Consider the following 17,675-nt stretch of genomic DNA (forward strand, 5'->3'; position numbering starts at 1 on the left):
TCCAATGCACTTTAAGGCGCCTCGAATGTGCTCTAGGGCGTCTTTACATACCAAACTTCTATCCCTGAAGTTTATCTGCACGCGGTCACCTCCGCTGTGTCCAGAGTGCCTCTGCGTAGCTCCGAGACGCCTCTTCGTAACTCCGAAGCACCTCAGATACTATTCATTCAAGGTGATTATTTGCAATTTAATCCAGCAAGTTCATGTTAGCCTAAAAAATAACTTGCAAAAAAGAATTAATACAATATAAAATAACATTATTAATTAAATCTCATCTTACTAAGACCAGGATCTAGTCATGATCTCAGTTTAAATATCCAAAATGACTCTAAACTAAACTAGCACCTACAGTCCTATTAATGTTAGATCCAAAAGAATTAAGATATCTCTACAATGGTACAATATTGTCCCATTTGAACCTAAGCCCACATGATTTTATTTTTGGACTCTACCTAGAAGGTCTCTTATAAGTTCATGATCCTTTCCAAGTGTTTTCAATGTGGAGCTTTATTTGCAACCATTGCAATCCAACAACTAGGACTCGTCCTTACTAGATTACTCTCCTTTAGTGCCTTATCTCCACCTACCAATCACAGACATCCTTGATGTCAGGTCTCTTGATCCACCAAGACTTCCTGCTAGATTTAAATCAATCTGAACTTGACCCATCAGAACTTCCTGTCATATTTCAATTAATCTGGACTTCAATCAGTTGTCAACCTAACTGGACTTCCTCCTGCCAGATACCATAATAATGTGATATATATTGTGAATGTCACAATATATAGAAAGAGAGAGATGATACACGCACACCTATTCGATGCACACTCTTCTTAAATCGAAACGTCCGAACGAGCATTCAGATGCATTAGTGTATTTATATGTAATTGATTTTTTTAATAATTTTTTCTAATTATTAATTAGGCACAATTATAATAACATTTAATCAATTTCAGATTTTTAGTAGGACAGTACAATTTTACGATTCGAACTTATCGATTAGATGATGTGATACCAAATCGATCCTACATACCATATGATTTTCCATGAAGCCGGCGATTAGGGATATTTAGTATGAGCATTATCATATGTTTTACATCAACTTTGGAAAAGATAACACTCACTCTTCAGGGATATTTAGCATGGCTATTATTATATTTTTTTACATCAACTGTGATAAAAGATGATAACATTAAGTAGCGGATCCGGGAATTTAAATATGGAAAGATGATCATGATAAACAAAGGATGATATTCTTTATCTTCACCGGTAGAACCCTATAATATTAGGGGTTTCATCGCCGACAAAAAGAGACGACCGCCGATATCGTCCCTCCACTGGATCCACCCCTGATAACACTCATCTAAGGATTTAATATCATCAACTCTCGGATACAAGTCGATATGATTTTTTACATCAACGATCCTACTAACTGTGCAATGATATTTTTTAGGTTTATAGATCTTCGACATTGTTTATATTTCTCTTGTTTATCCGTGAAGATTAAGAATTCGATAATATCTAAATTAAAATAATTATTATATTTAAGAAAAAATGAATGTGATCCGTTGTTAAATTGCAATTCGGATCCTCTGTCCCAAAATTTCTCTGTCCCCATGTCTCATTACCGATCGGACGATCCAGATTACATCTCAAGGATGCCTTACACATCACAAGGATACTGCACACATCTTAAAGATGTCATGATGCCTTGAGATGTAATATGGACCATCCGATCGATAGTGGAACATGAGGACAGAGAAGTTTCAGGACAGAGGATCCGAACTAGTTAAATTGAGGGGAAAAAGAATACGAGAAAAATGATACGGGTATAAGCCCTTAGAACCGTACGATCTGATCGAATTAATCTTGACCGTTCGTTTGCTCGCGAGGTGGATGATCAAATAAAGATAGAATTATGTGATTCTGGAAAATAAAGGGTCTTTGTTTTAAAAATGTCTTGTTCTATTTTCTGTCTCAGGTATTTAAGTGCAAGTGTGCAACGCGGAATGCTTCTCCGTCGCGTCTACTGCGATCCGACGACGCCAAATCGGCACGCCACAGGTTGCTGCTCGATTCGAGGATCGCACGGGAACTAGGTTTCCGGCAAAGGGATCGCCGTCGTCGGCTACGTCCCCCGTTCTGTTCCTCCCCCTTCCGGCGCTCGATCGAGGAGGATCGCTCGAGGGTTGAGATCGCCGGCACGCTTCTGGGATCTGACGCTGTCGGCGAAGATGGACCCCGGGGAGGCGCCCGCGAGTTCTAAGGAGCCGTCTGTAGATCTGGCGCCCGTGATCTCTGGTTAGCGTCTGCTTTCGTTGTTCCGGTGACCTTGTTGATTCTATTTTCCTTGGATTAACTTATGAGAAAAATTTTAGCTCTGTTGCTGTTTCGTGAATTAGGGGAATTTTCCTCCGGTTGTATTTCTATGTTATCTTTTGATTTCTTGGCTTGGAATCGCACTCCATGATCTATAAAATTCTTGGGAAGCATACTGCTAGCATAAAACTCTACTCTTAGGATGGGAAGAAATAGAGAGAGTCAACCTAGCTGGATAATGGATAGCATAAAAAGTTAATTGTTTAAAAAAAAATTCTATAACTGTATCCGATGGGGAGCTTCCATCGGATGGGAAGTCGTGCGGATGATCGGCGCAGGAAATACCACGCAAGGAAGGACGACAACTCTACTACCTTGTTGAGTGGGAAATTAGGTTTCTTCCTTCTCTAGGTAGCCCCCTCCGCCCACTAACTTAAATAAATATTAAAATTACCAATACAACCCCTAGAGTTACATAATTTCAAACGGTTCCCAACAGAAGAAAATCATGAACGTTATCAAACAAGTGTTTTTTTCCCCTTCTAAAATAACTTGTCGGGCTTTGTCAGTTCATATTCTTAAACTCCTCAAATTAGCAGAACATCATGAATGTTCTTTTCAGTGATTGAAAACCTTTGTACCAAAGGACTAAGTGCAACCTATTCATCAGAGCCGGTCCTTGTTATTTAAGGCCCGGAGCGAAATTATTAATTATGCCTCAATTTTATCTTTCGATCAGCCTAAGTAATAATTATTTTAATCTATAAAATTTTGTTTCTAGAAATGGGACAAGGAAACAAGATTTTTTATCTTAGGACGGTTGTTCCTTTTTTATTTACACATAAATTTCTGCAATTCTAACATAGAAATAAAAATGAAGCATCAATTCCAAAACTATGGATATAATTTTTTTTTTTTCCATTCCTACACAATTAAATTATCCAAGAATAACAATTCTATTTGTAATCAATTTCATTCAGAATGCAAGAGGTGTTTACGAAGAACAATCACTTAGCAAAAGACACTGACAGTAAAGAAAATTTTAACTCAAAAATGCAAAGAAATAAGTTTACCTCCATAATACTAATCTAGGAAATAATAAAGAAGTGTAGCCTAGTCAGCTTACCTCCATAATCCTTATTTTCAACATCAACATAGGAATATGGAAGAATGAAGAGAACACTAGGAAGACCTGTTATAAATATATTCACTGAGTTTGAGCAACTTAAACAATTTATTAGTGGTTAAGCATTAAAATCCTTTTATCCAAAAAAAAGTGGCATTACTTATATACTTCACTTGATAAGAAATATTAAAACTTAGTATAAATGAATTAAATTTTATGTATAGGAATCCTAGTAATAACAAAAATTAAAAACGCTGCAATTTTTTTTAATTTCAAATTGACTAAGGCATCATGTGGTGAGCAAAAACTTTCCATGGTGAATGACCTACTTGGTTGCTCAGTAAATTAAGTAGAATAAATTTTGGTTTATAAAAAATATCAGATAAACAGAACAACACTATTTTTCCTCTTTAAATAAAGAAAAAAATGAGGATTTTTTAAAGAATATGTTAGTTCCTCAGAATTAACACAAACCTTCCAGCTTGTTAGATGTCCTCTCATTAATTTCACATCTAAATCCAAAGTATCGCTTACATAAGACATTGTAAACCTTCTTCTTCGCTTCCTCCTCTTTGAATCAGAAGAAAAAATGAGAGCGAATGCAAAGGATATAGTTAAATTGTTGACTGTAATACACCTATAAAAAAACATAGAGGCAACTCATTTAAAGTATCTTCGTGATACACTTTTAAAGGCAAAATCATCAATAATATCATCATATTCAATATTTTCCAAAATATTCTTTTCAATGCATAGAATTGCTAATCCATTTAGTTTATCTTGAGTCATTGTGGTCCGCAAGATTTTATTAATTTTAATTTTGAAAAACTTCTTTCGGTGGATGCTACTGTCACGGGTATTGTCAATAATATCCTATAAGCAATCATCACATTTGGAAACATATCGATTGTTTTTAAAAACTCTAATATTTGAATGAAAGACCATTTTTTATTTGTTTCATAAGATTCACTTGGTAACATTATTTGCAAAACTTGTAGTTATGAAAACATAGATTTTGCATCAATACCAGAAGTGTCACCATTTCTTAAAGTATTTTCAAGATTCACACAAGAACTCATCAATTCATCATCATCCAATGAAACTAATTTTACAACATCATACAAGAACCCAAATATAGATTCAAAATATTACAAGTGCATCTCTCTAAGGTTGTCTTCTTCTCTCCTATCTCAATGAGTCAATTTAGTTTTTTTTAAAGAAATTCAATCTCTTTCTGTCTTTTTATATATTCATCTAAATGAACTACTGCACACTCTTCTGAACAATATGGTTCTAAAAAATACTGAACCTAGCATGAAATTACTGATTTCCCTCAAATTCTAGACATTAACTAAGTAGCAATTCCGGGAATAAGAGAGATTCTCTAGAAATCTACTGCTCATGTCAATGTTAGGAGCATCGACAACACTGAAGTCAACTAAAGTTCCATGGTTAGGTTGCTATATTATATTGTTTGCTATTGGATTTTAACCAATAATTATTAAAGAAGTATTCTAATCACTCAGTGAAGTTAACTGGTTATTTATTAAAACAATATCCATCATTTCAGAAATTATAAATAGAATAAGATTTTCAAGCAATACTAATTTCTTTATATTAAGCTTAAATACAATAAAAAAAATAGAGAGCTATTATGTGAAATTATGAAACATGCATCTACCTTAATATGAAATTGTCTCTATCTTCAAATGTTTATAACAAGGATTATAACTCAGTTGGTAGATCACCTCATAAATTTACATGTGCGCCAATGCTTTTCAAAGGAGCTAAAATGCTTAGACAGAGTATGATATGAACTCATTGGGCTTGCTTATTTTTAGTGTTGTTCTTAATTTATTAAGATTGGAAATGTGCACGCAAGCAAAGGCCTTGAACAATCTACTAGAGCACAAATTTTTAAAATTTGAAAATACTCATATCCAAGATCAAAATAAGCAATTGGAAAATGCGTTAGGGCACTACGAGAGCACAAGCCCTATCTTTAGTCTGAAGTCATACGATTTGATCAAAATAGAAGAGCAAAGATGATGACCTTTTAGGGTTTGCAGAAGCGTGAAGTAACGAGGCAGTCCAGCCACACGAAGGGTGCCTTTGAGAGAGGGCCCATAGTCATTGCAATGAGGGAGGGAAGGTGCAGCGAGGAGGGCTTTGGCGAGGAGAATCGTGAGGGCACTTTGGCGAGGAGAATTGCGGGCGGTGAGGGCTTCGACAAGGAAATGATAAAAAAAGTTGATTTTAGGAAAAAAAAATGTTTATATATATATATATTAACTTATTAAAAATGGGCCCCTGGGTATTTATGGGCCCTAGGCAGGAGCCCTGGTAGCCCTGGCCCAGGCCAGCTTTGCTATTCATATCAGGATGTGCTAGCTGATATTGTTAGCAAAAAGTATCTTTCTCATAATGTTTTTAAATGTTACAGCTGAAACCATATCACTTGAGAAAATGCTTCTATTGAGATTTTTTTTATGTTACACATCCATTCATCACCGTTTGCCCAAAACTCAAATGCACTTGTTAGTTGTTGCTATATGACCCTTGAGTTTTGAGAAAATGAAATAATGTAAAATGATTTTATGTAGTTATCACATCACATTGTAGAAATATGACTATTTGTTAAAATTTCATTATAAACTTAGTTTTTTTTTAGATTTGCTGGGCTAAATTCTATTGTTTCATTATGCAGAACTTCAGAAAAAGCATCAAATGAATTTACAAAATTTGACCTTGACAACTCAACCCTTCAGGACATTGCAGCTATTCATACTTGCTACATTGCAATATTTAAGAAGATCGCTTGTATGTATTATCACTAGAGGCGGTGTGCTTTTGTTCTTGATTATACCATTATTAGCCATTGGACTTCTTTTCACAAATGATTATGACCCCCAAGGGAAGGTGATTCTTGTGACTTAATTTTATTTCTTTTATATGCTATTACATTGATCTGTCAGTATTTTCTAAAATTTTGCTAGTTGATGAAATTAGTCAATGAATTGTATGAGTTACACTTAGCGATATTCTATAGATTGAGCTATAATATACCACTTTTTTGCTTGATATTATATTTTTTTTAATAATATTATAAGATTATTTATATTGTTTGTAAGAGGTTATGAAGGTCTTTTGTAAGAGCCATTGCTTCCATACTGTTAAAATAAATCTATAACTACATAGTATTTTTCGGTTGACTCTTTTCATGCTTGCAGCACATTCAAGAGCTCACTAGATATGCAAAATTTATGTTATGGTGGGTGGCACTTGGGATAGCATCATCAATTGGGCTTGGTAAGTTCGCTTTCAGTTAACTGACTCTTGTTGCACCATCCAGAAAAAATGAACTTCTCATGCTACTGATTCATGAGTTCAAGTAATTAGGTGTACTCTTTAAGTCTTCGTCCTACTCATGTTGTTTCTCCAATACAACTTACCAGCTAACACATATATCTGGTCTGTTGAAGGTGAGTAAATACATGGAGTAATTCACTGAATATTAAAATAAAAAAAGTTTAATCTTCAGCATTATGTAATTTTCATGAACTGATACTTATTATTTAATTTGAAGATCAGTCATCTTCAGTTATCTTCTTAAAGGTAGGTAGGACACAATTTAAAATGTTTGTATTCTTCAGGAACTGTCTTCCAATCACATTGCATTCTTTTATTTATTTTACTTGTTGTCTTTCTGTTTCAAATTTCATAACCAGTCAGCTATATTTAAAAAGGCTTTCACTTGGTTGCATTTGACTTTTGTTTCTGAGAACTGTTATTTCTTTTCTCTCTGACATTTTTTATCATCACACTTCTGCATCAAAACAGCAAGATGGTAGGCCCGTGCCCAGCTGTTATGGATCAACTATATGGATTTCATCCTGCCACTGAATTGACTATCAAAATTTTTAGAAAACACTGTATGAAAGAGATCTTACCTGTTTTTTGGTAAAAAATGAGGAATGTTGAGATTGGTAAAGCCAAAATGAATCTGTTAGCATACGTGGTTCTTTTATGGCAATGGACTTATGGTACCATGAAAAATCTTTAATCTTGTATCCAATCTTGTGGTCTATATAGTGTATTAGCGCTGATGTCAAGTTTTTGCACTTTAAACCAGATTATTTCAATAATATTCTGCAAAATCATCTAGCTTGTCAAGTTTGTTATGGATGTGCCATGCGTGCTTTACACTTTTGCTACTTCTTTGTTGCGTTCTTCCTTTCTAATTAACTTGTTTTATTTTTCTGTAGGCTCTGGCTTGCACACATTTGTACTCTATTTAGGTCCACACATTGCCTTCTTTACCATCAAAGCTACACAGTGCGGTCGAGTTGATCTAAAAAGTGCACCATATGACACCATACAGTTTAAATCTGGTCCTTCATGGCTTGAAAAGCACTGTTCTGATTTTGGAGCCCCAGTGTATCCCTCGTTACCTGGTTCCCGAGTTAGAGTTTCTATGAGCAGTATACTACCTCATGTTCAACTAGAGGCTTTTCTTTGGGGGCTGGGTACTGCACTTGGTGAACTTCCTCCTTTTTTCATCTCTAGAGCAGGTAGGTTCTTGCCTAAGACTTTGCTATGAATTAATAAAGCATGGCATACTTGGAAATTCTTTTGATTTTGTTGATTCTTCACATTCATAATTGGCCAGATCCCATGCCTCTGGAATTACTGGTTACTAGAAGTCTCAATTTCAGAACAGTATGCCAAAAGAACCTGTTATTTGAAAATTGCATATATTTGACGGTTGTTGCTTTGTTTTTCTCCAAATACCCCTTTCTGGAGAAACCATCTAGGTGGGCCAAAAAACCCTCAACAGAATATATATATATATTTCAAAATTCATATGTATTTTATTTTATTTATTTTTCTTTAGAGTTAGATATATAGTTAATTTTGTATTAAAACATCTAGACAGGGGTATCTTGGAGGAAAATCTCGCTGCTTGCTTATTTTCTTGGAATATGTTACATTAGGGCCTTCCTTGTCACTTTTTGGAACAAAAACAACTTTGGGAGATATGGAATATGAATCAAGATTCTAGACTTCTACAATGTATCACAAAATTATTACGAAATCCTTAAAATTTCTGATAGTAGACTGTAGGATGTTTCACTATTGAACTGGAATGTCTTTTATAATTATTTCCAACCTAAACGTAGGAAGAATTAAATCCTTGCAAAGATTTTTCAGCAAGATATATATATATATTTTTAAGATATATCTTAATTTGAACAGTGAATGCACCAGTACTAACTTGTTTAGAGTTTACCATCAGTTGGAAAACAAGAAAAAACTTATAAGTCTTGATTTTGTTACTAAATATTTTTATCTGATTTTTTCTATTTATTGGTTCCTTGAATATTAAGCAACTTAGTTTTAGTACAAAAACTGTACTGACACATGAGAAGTATTGCAGCTCGCTCGTCTGAAAACAAAGTGGAGACATTGGCGGAACTAGATCCTGCTTCATCAGAAAATGGGATTTTCTCCTCTTATTTGAAACCAATTAAGCATTGGCTTCTTTCACAGTTCCGACATCTTAACTTCTTCACAATACTACTACTAGCTTCAGTTAGTATCATTCCAAAAGAGTTGTTTTTTTCTAATTGTTATGATTGCTATATTTCTGTTCGTTTTCTCACTTTTGTGATGGTGTGATTGCAATTTTAGGTTCCTAACCCACTCTTTGATCTTGCCGGTATAACATGTGGACATTTTGGAATCCCATTTTGGAAGTTCTTTTTAGCAACCATGATCGGAAAAGCAATAATCAAGACCCACATTCAGGTTACCTTTTTTATTTTTGTTTTGAAATCATGACTTTTTTTAGGTTCCTATCTTCACCACTCATCTCATCGAGGGAGATAACATCTAGCGTCTTTTTGCTGTTTTATTTTTCAGTCAGTTTTTATCATCTCCTTGTTCAACAACGAAATATTCGAATGGTTGGAGAATAAGCTAATATTGATCCCTGGTTTCCCGCCTCTTCTAACAAAGCTGGTTTCCAACCTCAACATAATTCAGGAGAAGTATCTGCCATCTTCCGATTCAGCATCGACCATCTCAGAGGGCATGGTTAGTCGATCTCTTATCTACTAAAAGTGTAAATCTTTTCACTTCCAGCTGATATCCGATCCGATTCTCTCTCGTGATCCAATTCTCTCTCGTTCGTAGGCAAAGCGATGGAACTTATCCTTCACTTTGATATGGAACAGCGTGATCTGGCTCGTGCTCATAAACTTCTTAATGAAGATAGTCGATGCTACTGCACAAGGATACCTCAAGAAACAGCAAGACTTGGAATTGACGACGATGGTTGAAGCACCAAAATTGAAGTCTGTGTCTATCTAATAATCGCATTAGAGAGCATTAATTTCACTTTAATGATATGATTTATACTGTGTATAAATAGGAAAAAAAGACTAATTAGCTAAAGCCCAAACACATCATTTACAAACCATTCTACATTACAAGCCTTGCCTGATCTCCTAAGTTCTCGCCACCGTAACTTATTATTCGATTGTTTGCTCACAATTGATTGAGATTAAATCAAATCTGAATAATTCACACTAGTTTTCATCTCCCTTGCAACTTGTAGATAGTGTAAATGCCTAAAACTAAATACATTCACTACCATTGTCTTCCAAATTAAACTACTACTTTCCTCACACACAACACAAAGGAAATGTAAACAAGAAAGGAAGCCGAGCCAAGAATGAATTGCCTTCGAGCATCAGGATTATAAACAAGTCCCTTTTTGAAGGACCCCCCTGGCCTCCAATTGCACTCCTATTTATCTGCTTAGACCTTCAATTCTGTGTGAATGCATTCTTCGAGCACAGGAATCCTCCTGCAAAGCTGTCGTAGGTGGTCTTCATCTTCGGTTTTCTCACCTGGTTTTAGATCAGTTTGTGATCCAGACTTCTCTTGGCAGATACCTTTTGTTCTGGGGAACACTTTAGATTCAGGTGTTGTTGCTTTCTGGATGCGGCTCGGTGGATTTGTGTTGCTCGAGCCATCGGAGGTCAGGGAGTTCAAAGAGAGAGCTGACTGCATTAATGAAACTGGTGCATCAGTTTTAGTAGCTCCGTCGTGGGTCTTCTTTGCCTTCTTTGTGTTAACGAAACGACCTCCGCAACCCCTGGCCCTCCTCATTGCATGTAAGTGGCGTGACTCGTGAAGATATGCCGGCCAATTCGAAACTCTCAGTTCGTTAAATCAAGTGTTCTTCGCATTATACTACTTTATATGATCGGACTTCTGAAGTTTTAAGAAACAGCATGAATTAAGATACTGCTGACTCTACTAAGAGCATTACAATAGTTTCACAACTGGTAGAAATAATAACATAGATCATCCCAAGCCAAACATGTTGCCAATCAGCAAACTCATTCGGTTCATAACACAAGCATATAAGCACATCGAGAAGATCTTTGTCGACATGGAATAAAACCTGAGATACTAAGTTAAGAGCCAACAAATCATCGGCATAGATACAGATAAGTCAATTAGATTGAGGATTCATGGCGATTGGGTTTAAACAAGAATATTTCCCCACCACCAAAATCTATGCAAGACAACAGCATCAGTAACATTAAGATTACCTAAACAATCTAAGTAGATAGAATTTTTTCATGTCCATCTGCCTCTAGCCTTCGACTCTGTTTGATTTATCTTCTTGACATAGAATCTATTCATTTCTAGTAACCTCTCTTATCCATCTTTGAATGAGAAATTAGACAAACAAAAAAAAAATGGTGCACAGGTAAACTAAAATTAATCAGATGTAAACTGAAAAAAAGCACAAAAAACTCACCACTTCATTGAAGGACTTCTTACTATATATAGGGGGAAAAACTAATTAGTCAAGCTCCTTCCTCTTACCTTTCGAGATTTACTACCTTTTTTCTCGAGCTCAGCCTTTGCACGAGATTGTCGTCTCCTGAGAATTCCATGGTACTGCTTGGCATTAACATACACCGGCTCTTCCACCATTTTGAGAGGTAAAGGTATGCGGGAGTGCAACATTCCAATAATTTGAGGATGGACCTGTAAAATCCAACCAACCAGCAATCATGAGACTAGACATCATATATATGTTCACGATTTAGGATAATCCCTAATAACTCAAAGAAGGATGAGAAATGGATAGAATCTTCTATTCCTGATCAGCTAATTGTAAAATAACAGTAAAGTTCAACTGTAAAAATCCAATACAAATCATAACATGGACTGGCATTGTTACCCAATTATCTGACAAACTTACTAGGGATTGAGTTCCATAAGTTGCCATTAGACCAGCAAAATAAGGGTCATTATATGGATAAGCAGCACATGCCTGTAAAAGCAGATCAGAGATATATATGTGATTAAAGGAATGATGCTTCAATTTAGAGTAAATAAGACAAGTCAAGAGATATATAAGAAGAAAGAGGGGTAAAATAAGTAAGGAAAGCACATGATCGATTGTCCAAGTTCAAGTTGGGGTGCAATAATCTCAGGCATGACAAGAGCCATAGCTGAGGAAGTAGGCTGCAGATTCTGGTTTTTATCTCCAAGATTCCCATCTGACAATAAAAAGGCCTTGTAAGATGTATGAGACTAATTTGCTTAATTTCTAGTACATCCATCAGTTGATTATGAATGCTAGTCAATGATCTAAGAAGGGCTTTGGGTGTTCAGCAGAATTGAGCAGTATCAATAAAAAAAAATTATACGTCTAGGCAGAACATGAAGTTCAACAGTGAACCATTAAGTCCGGTTCAGTAGTCAACAATTTCAACACTGTAATATCTCCCAAACCATATATAAAGCTATCCTTTCAGGCATAAGTATTCCTGATGTTGCAATTCTAAATAAATTGAAAATCAAGTTACAAGCATCACATCTACAAGAAAATTTCACAAATTTTGCAATATAAAATGAAGAACAGAACAAAAAGCAAAGAAAACATGAAACGCAATGCATAACATTCAACACAAAACAATTCGAAATCCTAACAATCCTTGATAAATGTTAGTTCAAATTCATATACAAGCAGCGGAGTGCTTAGAGAAAAGATAAGATAAATGGTGAGTAGAGCGCACAATAATTTAACCTGCTCTTGTGCCAATATTCTGCTGCTCTTTAATTGCATCACCTGTGCCATGGACTCCATTGATGTTATGCACAGCAGCTACTTCATCACCACCATGGTTGTGCACTGACTATGGTAGGTAAAGCAGTTTGATCCTTCAGATCTTTTGGGTTTGTACCAATTGGACGTGATTCCATTCCACTGTATCTGACCTTCAAATCAATGCTCTTCGTGTAAATATTACAAAGAGAGCAAAGTTAATTGGCTAGACAGTGTCCAAGCACAACACAATAAGACAAGGAAGAATCTCACATCCAACGAAAATTAACAAAAAGAAGAAAATGCAAAGAACACATTATTTTTGGACCAAAAATGAGAGATAAATACAACTTCAAGAGACACCAATGATCCCACATTAGGAAACATCACATCACTCCACAGAAATCCACTCTAACGAGATCATCCAAATCCCCAAGTTTGCAGCTATTTCCGATAAGTATTGCTTAGTGCAGCCTGCAGAGAACTTCATCACGATGCAAGAAAATCACATCGTAATTCAAGCTACAAACACAATTAAGAGGCAAGATCAGAAAAGAAAATTCCCGTCTTTAGAACCAACCCCACCCATCTCTGAACAACAAACATCTAATTCGATCAGGAATCAACATAGACACTAAGGATAGTAGCATCCAACTTCAGTAATCACATAACCCCCAAATTTCTCAAAGAGTAGGAACCAGGAAACAAAAGAACAAGCAATCGATGAAACCAAACAAAAACAAAAACATCGCGCCCAATTTCGCAGACACAATCTAGTAATCCACGAGCCATCTCGAAGACAAAACTTCGCTCACACAATACATAGATGTTTTTAAAAGATTCTCCCCTTGCTTCGGGGGAGGGGACCATTTGGGAGTGATGTAATTGGTTTATTGATTATCAACTTAGATGAATGGGATTTCTTCATAATTTAAGCAAAATAATAATTTAGTTTATCATTGTATTTTGTCACCACCATTGAGTATTGAATTGATCGATAATGTCCTATGCTACGGCTACCAGCCCCAAAGTTAGGGATAGAGTCAAAAGAATTAGCTTAGGACATTCATAATGTTATAATGTTATAATATCTATCATCTTATCAAAAAGTATGAAGTTTACTGTCATATACTCACTATAACAATATTATTTTTTCACTCATATCTCTTTTAACATTAACACTCATTATTTATAGGTCCCACAATCCACTCAACCATCTTAAAATTATATCATATTAAATAAATATATTTTAAATACGTTTTAAAATATTTAAATTATTATTATTATTTTTAATAATAATATTACTTTTAAAAATATAATTTTATTATTTTTCAAAAATAATATTAATTTTTAAAATATATTTATTAAATAAAATAGATGGTTGTGAGGAAATCAAATTACAATGTTAGGAAAACGGAATTATAAAGTTGGGAAAACGAAATTACAACTGAGCGCCTAAAATTATAAAATTAGGAAAATGAAATTACAACTGAGCGGCTAAAATTACAAAGTTAAGAAAATAAAATTTATTTTAAATTACCATGTAATTATGAAATTGAAATGTAACAATAACTTAAATAAACCACAATTATGAAATTAAAAATAATATATGAAATACTAATTCACGGATTGTTGTTGTATTGCCCCCAAATATGCTCAACTAAGTCGGTACGAAGTTGGTGATGAACTTGAGTGTCACGTAGCTCAGAATGTGTTCGAAGATAATCCTGAAATCCTCGGTTTGAGCCATGAATAGGTTGTGCGGGTTTGTCACCTTCATCGTTGTACCAATTTGTCACGTGACCTCCCTCATCCTCAACAATCATATTATGCAAAATAATGCATGCTAACATGATTTGTTTTAACTTTTTCCTATACCAATAACGAGCTGGACCTTTGACAATCGTCCATCGAGATTAGAGTACCCCAAATGCCCGTTCAACATCTTTTTCTTGCAGACTCCTGTCTTTCCTTAAACAACTTCCTCTTGAGATCCTCCGGGCAAGGAAAAGTCTTAACAAAAGTAGTTCACTCGGGATATATTCCATCTGTTAGATAATAGCCCTTTGTATATGCAGTGTCGTTCACAGTGAAATTAATTTTCGGCATATTTCCTTGCAAGACGTTGTTGAATATGGGAGATTCATATAACACGTTAATATCGTTACGTGAACCGGCGACCCCAAAAAATGCATGTCATATCCACAAGTCATGAGACGCGACCGCTTCAAGTACGATTGTTGGTGACCCATGTCCCCTTGTAAATTGACCTTTCCAAGCAACTGGACAATTTTTCTATTTCCAGTGCATACAATCAAGGCTACCTAACATGCCAGGGAAGCCATGTCTCTCATCATGCATTTGAAGAAGACGTTGAACATCATCAGCATTTGGCCTTCTCAAGTACCTATCACCAAATATTTCAACCACGTATTCGCAGAACTTGAAAAGGAACCTGATGGCAGTTGATTCACCCATACATAGGTACTCGTCAAGATGATCGGCAGGGACTTCGTAAGCTAGTTGACGAATCGCGGCGGTGCATTTTTGTAGTGGTGACAACTCTTTTCTTCGTACAGCATCATCCCTATGTTGAAAAAATACTGAATGATTCTCTAATGCATTCACTATGCGGAGGAATAACTCTCTTCGCATTCGAAATCGTCTTCGAAATATTTCATCATGATACACCGGGGTTATAGAGAAATAATCATTGACGAGCCTCTTATGCCCGGCTTCACGATTTCTTTGGACGAACCTTCTTCGGCGCGTGTCCCTCCTCTGATATGCTTCCATAAGTTGTTGGTGTTGTTGAAGAACCAATAACATCAGTTCTTTACCCGGATCATAAGCTTGCTCATCGATTTCAACATGGACTTCGTCTTCGCTTGTCGAGCTGGAACTTGAGCTAGAGCTGCCTGTAGAATGAGACATTTTTGGAGGAAACACGTTTTAGTATATGTGTTTGAGAAATGGTATGATAGTCAAATGAAAATCTTGTAGCACAATGTGTCTATATATATTGTTTTTCTCATGCAACGGCTAGATTGCAACGGCTAGTTTGCAACGTCGCGTTGCAACGGCTAATTTGCAACGGTTAGTTTGCAACGGTAAGCTTGTAACGCCTAGTTTGCAACGTCTAGTTTCCAACGGCTAGTTGTAACAGCTAGTTTCCAAGACTTGTTTATAACGACTATTTTACAAAATTATAATAATTAAAAATTACATTAATCGAAATAAAAAATATAATAATTAAAAATTACAATCACTCGAAAATATAATAATATTAGAAAATGAACGTTGAGTAAACAATTTAGATATTCCATCTCGACCTAATATCCTGGCATAGGCATTCATGTATGATAAGCTGCTCCTTTGTCATCTGCGAGGTGTCTTTGTTCAATATTTCGTACTCCTTCAACTTCAAGCAACGATTCTTAGCTTCAGATTTGGACAATGCAGCTTTTGCCTTAATCTCCTCTACTTCGAGTTGTTTTTGTTTCAAATCGACTTTGGACTTCTTCACGCTTGTGTACTCAGTGAACTTTGTGATAATTTGTTGTAGTTTACTGTCAGATCCTCCATGGTCGATTTTACTTTGTCTTTTCCCTTTCTTTTTGTTGCCTTTTGTCTCATTGGACGAGTATCTTCATAATCCAGGTCTATACTCACATCTTGGTTGGAGGAGGTGTTGCTTGCTCTCGACTCTGATGTCCTCGTCTTCTTTGTGGCTACAAAGTGATCAGCGAACTGTGAAGTAAACATTGGACGGTCTTTGACAATTCTCCACACATGTTCGAGATTGAATGCAACGCCATTATTTTCGGATCGATATTTTTCGTACGCAAATCTCAATATATCTTCATCACTGTGACCACTTCGATATGAACTATAAACACTATTATAATTTGTGTTGAATCGATATACCTTCTTTTGGATTGTATTGTGCCAATGTGACCATATAACATTTGCACTTCTGGTGTTTGAACCTAGGGGAAGATTCTCATTGTAGTAGCTTGCAACCCGTCCCCAAAAAGCATCCTCCTTTTGATCATTGCCGATTATTGGATCATCACTGATAGTGACAAAACTGTAGGGATCGTTCGTACTCGGCTAGAGAGGGGGGGTGTGAATAGCCGACCCCAAATTACTCGTTTCTTTCTACAAATCAAAGTTAGCGCAGCGGAAAATACAACAAAGAAACGAAAGAGAAGAAAACCAAACCTTAACACAAGGATGTAACGAGGTTCGGAGATTAGGGCTCCTACTCATCGGCGTGTCCATAAGGTGGACGAGTCCAGTCAATCCGTCGGTGGATGAGTCCCCGGATAACCGGCTAATACAATATACTCCTTGTGGGTGGAGAAACCTCGCCACAAACGTTTGCAACAGCAAACAAAGAGTACAAGAACAGTAAGAAAAGCAATACAATATGAATACAATAGCACTCTACCAATTGCTTGCTTTCTTGTCGACTGGAGGTGAAGCAGCAACTTCACAACCCAAACGCAGCAGCTGGTCGACGACTGGAAGCTCACGTGAAGCTTCGGAGGCGAGCTCAATCAAAGCTCAGTTGAAGCAGAAGCTTCAGCAGCAGAAGAACAGAAGTTCTAGTAGCAAGGAAGAAGAAGAAGATTTGCAGCAGCAGCCCTCGACCCCTTTATACCTGTGAAGAAGACAGCGAAGAAACTAGCCATTGCTACGCAACGGCTAGAACCTGGACCGATCAGGCTTCAGCCTGATCGGTCTGGGGCTTGCCTGATCGGTCGTGGGGACCGATCAGGCCCTGTGCTGATCGGTCCCCAGACCGATCAGAAGGCTTCACAGAGAGTTGCCCAACTCTCTGTGTGGAATCTGATCGGTCCCCGGACCGATCCCAGCTCTCCCAGATCGGTCGTGGAGACCGATCAGGCATACACCTGATCGGTCCCTTCTTTCTTCACTTCTGATCGTCGCCTGATCGGTCTGTGGACCGATCAGGAACTCCACAGTATGCTACTGAGTGGAATCTGATTGGTCACCAGACCGATCAGGAAACACTGAGTATCACTGGATCGGTCTGCAGACCGATCCAACTCCTAGGTTTAGAGTGCC

At 36.5% G+C, this 17,675-nt stretch overlaps 2 protein-coding genes and 1 pseudogene across 8 annotated transcripts; 1 reads left to right on the forward strand and 2 right to left on the reverse strand.

The window, feature by feature from the left end:
* Nucleotides 1-1,998: 1,998 nt before the first annotated feature.
* LOC121972138 (vacuole membrane protein KMS1-like) lies at nt 1,999-9,926 on the forward strand. Its single transcript, XM_042523803.1, has 8 exons — nt 1,999-2,301; nt 6,153-6,364; nt 6,676-6,754; nt 7,711-8,016; nt 8,883-9,037; nt 9,137-9,253; nt 9,368-9,541; nt 9,641-9,926. Exons 1-8 carry the CDS (start codon nt 2,235-2,237, stop codon nt 9,815-9,817), a joined length of 1,287 nt encoding a protein of 428 aa, XP_042379737.1. The 5' UTR covers nt 1,999-2,234; the 3' UTR covers nt 9,818-9,926.
* Nucleotides 9,927-10,027: 101 nt separating this feature from the next.
* LOC121972148 (nuclear transcription factor Y subunit A-1-like) lies at nt 10,028-13,463 on the reverse strand. 7 transcript variants are annotated; one of them, XM_042523853.1, is made up of 5 exons: nt 12,564-13,463; nt 11,927-12,033; nt 11,733-11,804; nt 11,368-11,515; nt 10,028-10,726 (listed from the first exon to the last, which is right to left on the reverse strand). In XM_042523853.1, exons 2-5 carry the CDS (start codon nt 11,981-11,983, stop codon nt 10,701-10,703), a joined length of 303 nt encoding a protein of 100 aa, XP_042379787.1. In that variant the 5' UTR covers nt 11,984-12,033; nt 12,564-13,463; the 3' UTR covers nt 10,028-10,700. The 7 variants fall into 7 exon arrangements, with proteins under 7 accessions (XP_042379787.1, XP_042379780.1, XP_042379754.1 ...); XM_042523846.1 differs by having other exon boundaries at nt 11,351-11,515; XM_042523820.1 differs by lacking the exon at nt 10,028-10,726 and having other exon boundaries at nt 10,909-11,515; nt 12,606-13,463.
* A 740-nt stretch (nt 13,464-14,203) lies between these two features.
* LOC122041011 lies at nt 14,204-15,236 on the reverse strand (annotated as a pseudogene).
* Nucleotides 15,237-17,675: the final 2,439 nt, after the last annotated feature.

The sequence above is a fragment of the Zingiber officinale genome, chromosome 1B (assembly GCF_018446385.1).
Source record: "Zingiber officinale cultivar Zhangliang chromosome 1B, Zo_v1.1, whole genome shotgun sequence".
Lineage (NCBI taxonomy): Eukaryota > Viridiplantae > Streptophyta > Magnoliopsida > Zingiberales > Zingiberaceae > Zingiber > Zingiber officinale.